Consider the following 4,018-nt stretch of genomic DNA (forward strand, 5'->3'; position numbering starts at 1 on the left):
CCCCTGCCACCCCAGAGACAAATCACCTACGTCAGACATCACATCCATAGAGATGCTGCGCCCTGGTCTAATTTCAGACAATTTGTTGCTGAATTTCAATGCAAGTCTTGGCAAGCAGAGCCCAGACCAATTCAATATTACTTTTTAAAGTGCTTCTTTACCTAAATAGATTTACACGATTCGATTTCGACAGCAAGGTATCTACAACATGCTAAGAAGTGAGGTTTTTACCTTTTTAGTGTCCCATCCTTGTTTAGAGAGGGTTTTGTCCGTCTCAGATGAGCTTTCCTCCATTCCAGGGACAGTCAACAATAAGACTAGAAAACAAAGCCAAAACCAGTACATCCCAACGTTTAAAAACTTGTTTCAAGTGTTTCAGGTGAGGTAACATTCAAAAGGGCACATAAGTGACTTGGCCAAAACTACATTAACTCTCCACGAGATTTCAGCTAAGTGCACAAGTCAGTTTTGAATACGGGGCTCCATGTATGCCTTCACTGAAAAGTTAGTTCAAGGGCTTGGCCTACGCTGGGCATGCTCAGCTGGTGATTTGTGGAAAGGCACTGGAGAACCATTAAACTCGAACAATTTGAGGCTTGTGCCCTCACGGTATGAGAAAATTACCACTCAAGTGAAAGGGGGAGGTAGCAAGCCCAAGTTTAAAGTACCAGCCTTGGATGAGAGAAAAGGCAAGCCTGAGACTGGAGTAAGAACCCAAGTAGATATCCCTGTCAAGTACTTTTGAACATTTTTGGCCTAATCCAATTTATGCTGCTCAGGTATAGATGAAGCATTGCATGCAGTCTCCACTTCAAAGCTGCCCCACTGTTCCATCTGCTGTATTTTACGTAAGCGAAATACAACTCGCATATAAACCCACTGAAACAAAACCTGGGCTCTTCCCCTGGGACACAGGAAACCAAATGCATCTGTGCCAATACATATATGAGGTCAAAGTAGGAAACCGTTTCACCATACAGGCAGCAGAGCCACACTGTGCTGACATTCTTTCCACTTGACTGATTTCCATTAACAGAACCCTATCCAAGTAATGACACATTACACCAGGACAACAAACCCCTGAAAGGACCCATGCATTTCATAACCCAAATGGGTTCCCGGCAGACAGAAGGGGCTGTGTGCCTGGCCTACTTACAGCATCAGAGCCTAAGCTGGAAAAGCACCGTAGACATCCTCAGCATCACGTACAAACTGTTACTCCTTTTATGTATCTTTTACTGCTCTCTGGTAACAGTGTAAGAAGAAGCCACAACAAGGAATACGGTGCATGTACCTGACCAGTGAGTTCTCAAGTATTCAAGGGATAAAACTTTGTAACCGGGCTGTAAATCTGAATGGCACGTTTTTGTGGGCCTTCAGTATCATTTCTCATGCTGACAGCAGATGTGGGGGCCAGGAGAGGGCACCAATAATTGTGGGAGGTGCTTAGCAGTGCTGTTACTCACCATTAGCAGTAACCCATTATTTCTGAACATTTCTTAATGACGCTCCCAGAAGCATGACATGAAAATCTTGCTCCTGTATACCTTACAGCTGCTGCTTGACAACATGTGCACAGGTAGCTGACAACTGCTTGTCTAGAGTGGAAAATGCAGTTTCCAAGCCACCCCTCAACATTTAACAAAAAGCCATGCTAACTGCACTTTTCCCATGCTCCCCAACTTCTGGCCATGGAAAGCTTTAGACTTGCAAAATAAACAGCATTTGGAGTTAAGAACCTGCACATTTAACAGTGTTTACAATCAAGTCATATTTCTCAAAATGAAAGTTGGATGCTTTCTGTTTTGGGAAGGGGAGCAGCTGGTTTTTTTTAAAAATGCCTAGATTAATTGACTGGAAAGAGAATGTGTACGATTTTAACATGTTAAATGCAGAATTAATTTGATTTGATTTTTTTGCCACTTGATTAATACTTTGGGGGACTACCCAATCTGAAATGTCTGCCATATACCAATGATCAAGAACTACAAATTAAATTCAATACCCACAAGAAATCTTGTCAATTACAGCAATTTTCTTCAACCAAGCTAATGGTACCCTGAGGTACTGAATCTTGGTTAAAACTCTTTGGAGTACAATTCCCTGCGAACAGCGGGTATGGGAAGCCTGTTTTAGCACCAACCCTATTCTGCCTTTTACTGGGTTCAGTCTAAAAGCTGTTGAGGAGGCACTTCTACCAGCACCAGAAGCACTGGTAATTAGTCAACTCCCACCACACATGAAAAATATTCAAAACTGTTCCAAGCCTCTTAAATTTTTTCCACCCATTTACCTCTTTTTTGCTGCATGTCCTGTGACCCTCCTGAAAAGGACTCTTGTTGAGCTGGGGTCATCGTACTCTGATGCAAGGCAGAATCAGAATTGGTCCTGTACAAAAGAAAGAAATCTGTTACTTTTTCTAATGAACAGTGCTCTGAGTCACAGGGGAATGTCACCTGATTCAGAAAACATGCGCTTTGCTACTGTAAAATATTATGCTGAGATGATGCTGGGCAAAAATTTCTAATGAAGTAATCAAATAACTGTACAGAGCACCATTTATTGCAGGTTTTAAATAAGTGTTTCAATGGAAGAGTTTAAGAGGAAGCAAAGACAAATTAATTGCTACAGTTAGAAAACCATTTGGAAGGTACTGGTTTAATAATAAGCATTACTTTCATAGTTTAGAACAATTTATCCATATTATGTATGTTATTTCAGGGCTCGTCTATGAAGAAGCCACTGCCCCATTTCATGGCGAAGGACACCAAAAAACTAAGAAAGTCTGTTTTATGGCCCGGAGTAAACTGCAGGAGACCCAGCTGCCAGTCCTATGCCTAAACCATACCACTCACTTCTGCACGATGCAGCCTCCTCAGACAGGTGAGCAAAGAATACAGGTGCTCCTTGCCTCAAGGGGCAGGAGCAGGAACATGAGGAGTGGGAAGACGTGACTCTCATTGCTTGTGATAGGAGACAAATCCTGCTTCTAACGTCTCAGGCTCTCTAACTAAAAGTGAGGAGCATCTCACCCCTCGATAGACAGAAACCTGGCAAGCTTTTCAGTCAAAGACCTGATCCACCTTAAGGTTTTTGCTTTGTTGCCTTTTGAATAGCATCTAAAAAACCCATATGGTTGCTAAAAACAAAGACCTGGAGTCAATAAAAATCATGGTAATCCAGATTACTGAGAGCTGCCAATTACCATGGGGAAAAAATAAAGTCATATTTCTTCCATATCAAGAGACTGACATTGCATCCAAACCCTGGCCCAATACTAATACAGATAAAATGATGCCACTAACCTTCTCCAACTTGTATCTGATGGAGGGGACAGATACACTGTTCCATACGGACAACTGTCCACGTGATTCAATTAGTTAAGGGGAGAAAACTAGGAGCTTGTTTAAAAAACAGACCTATTTGAAACCTTTTTTTTATTCTACCAAGTAATAATTTAAGTTACCTTGTTAAAGCCAGCACGCTCTCAACTGAGACAAGAGAAAAGCATTTCTAATGGAGGACATGCTGATTTCAGCATGACATTTGAAACATAATATGCACGTGAATGGTGGCTTCATTGGAGATTCCTATTTAAAAGTTCAAGCCAGACAACACAGAAGCAGAACCACTTTACACGTATGGCACAACCCAAATTTAGCAGTCCTGTCTCCCCACTTCTGCAGTCGATTCTCAGCTTCCTCCCATGCGGTCACACTTTCCTTTGCTTGGCACCCTGCTGCCTTGAGGTGAAAGCATTTTGCACCAAGTACACCCCCTTGCTCCCCTTTCTACACATGGGTTGACAGGAGATTCCTATACAGGACATGAAATATGCAGCCTTGGTAAGCAGGGCCTCTTAATTTAATGCAATTTACATCTTCAGACTTTATTCCACCTACACACCTGTCCCTTTGCCACATGAACAGTAACATCTATTCCCCTCCTTGCCCACGAGTCGTATTATAGCTTTTGCCCAATGGAAACCAGCTCACCTAAAAAAAAAAAACAATGGCCC

The 4,018-nt window shown here is 42.2% G+C and overlaps 1 protein-coding gene across 3 annotated transcripts in view; it reads right to left on the minus strand.

The window, feature by feature from the left end:
* Positions 1-4,018, minus strand: part of CRTC1 (CREB regulated transcription coactivator 1) — a 75,346-nt gene that overhangs the window by 27,950 nt on the left and 43,378 nt on the right. For all 3 annotated transcript variants that reach the window (XM_019513627.1, XM_019513629.1, XM_019513628.1), the window contains exons 4-6: positions 3,306-3,367; positions 2,294-2,388; positions 232-317 (exon numbers count right to left, since the gene is read on the minus strand). In XM_019513627.1, the coding sequence (XP_019369172.1) occupies positions 232-317; positions 2,294-2,388; positions 3,306-3,367 (243 nt within the window). The remainder of the gene's footprint in view (positions 1-231; positions 318-2,293; positions 2,389-3,305; positions 3,368-4,018) is intronic.

This window comes from Gavialis gangeticus, unplaced genomic scaffold, assembly GCF_001723915.1.
Source record: "Gavialis gangeticus isolate Ggan-Ray unplaced genomic scaffold, GavGan_comp1, whole genome shotgun sequence".
Classification (NCBI taxonomy): domain Eukaryota; kingdom Metazoa; phylum Chordata; order Crocodylia; family Gavialidae; genus Gavialis; species Gavialis gangeticus.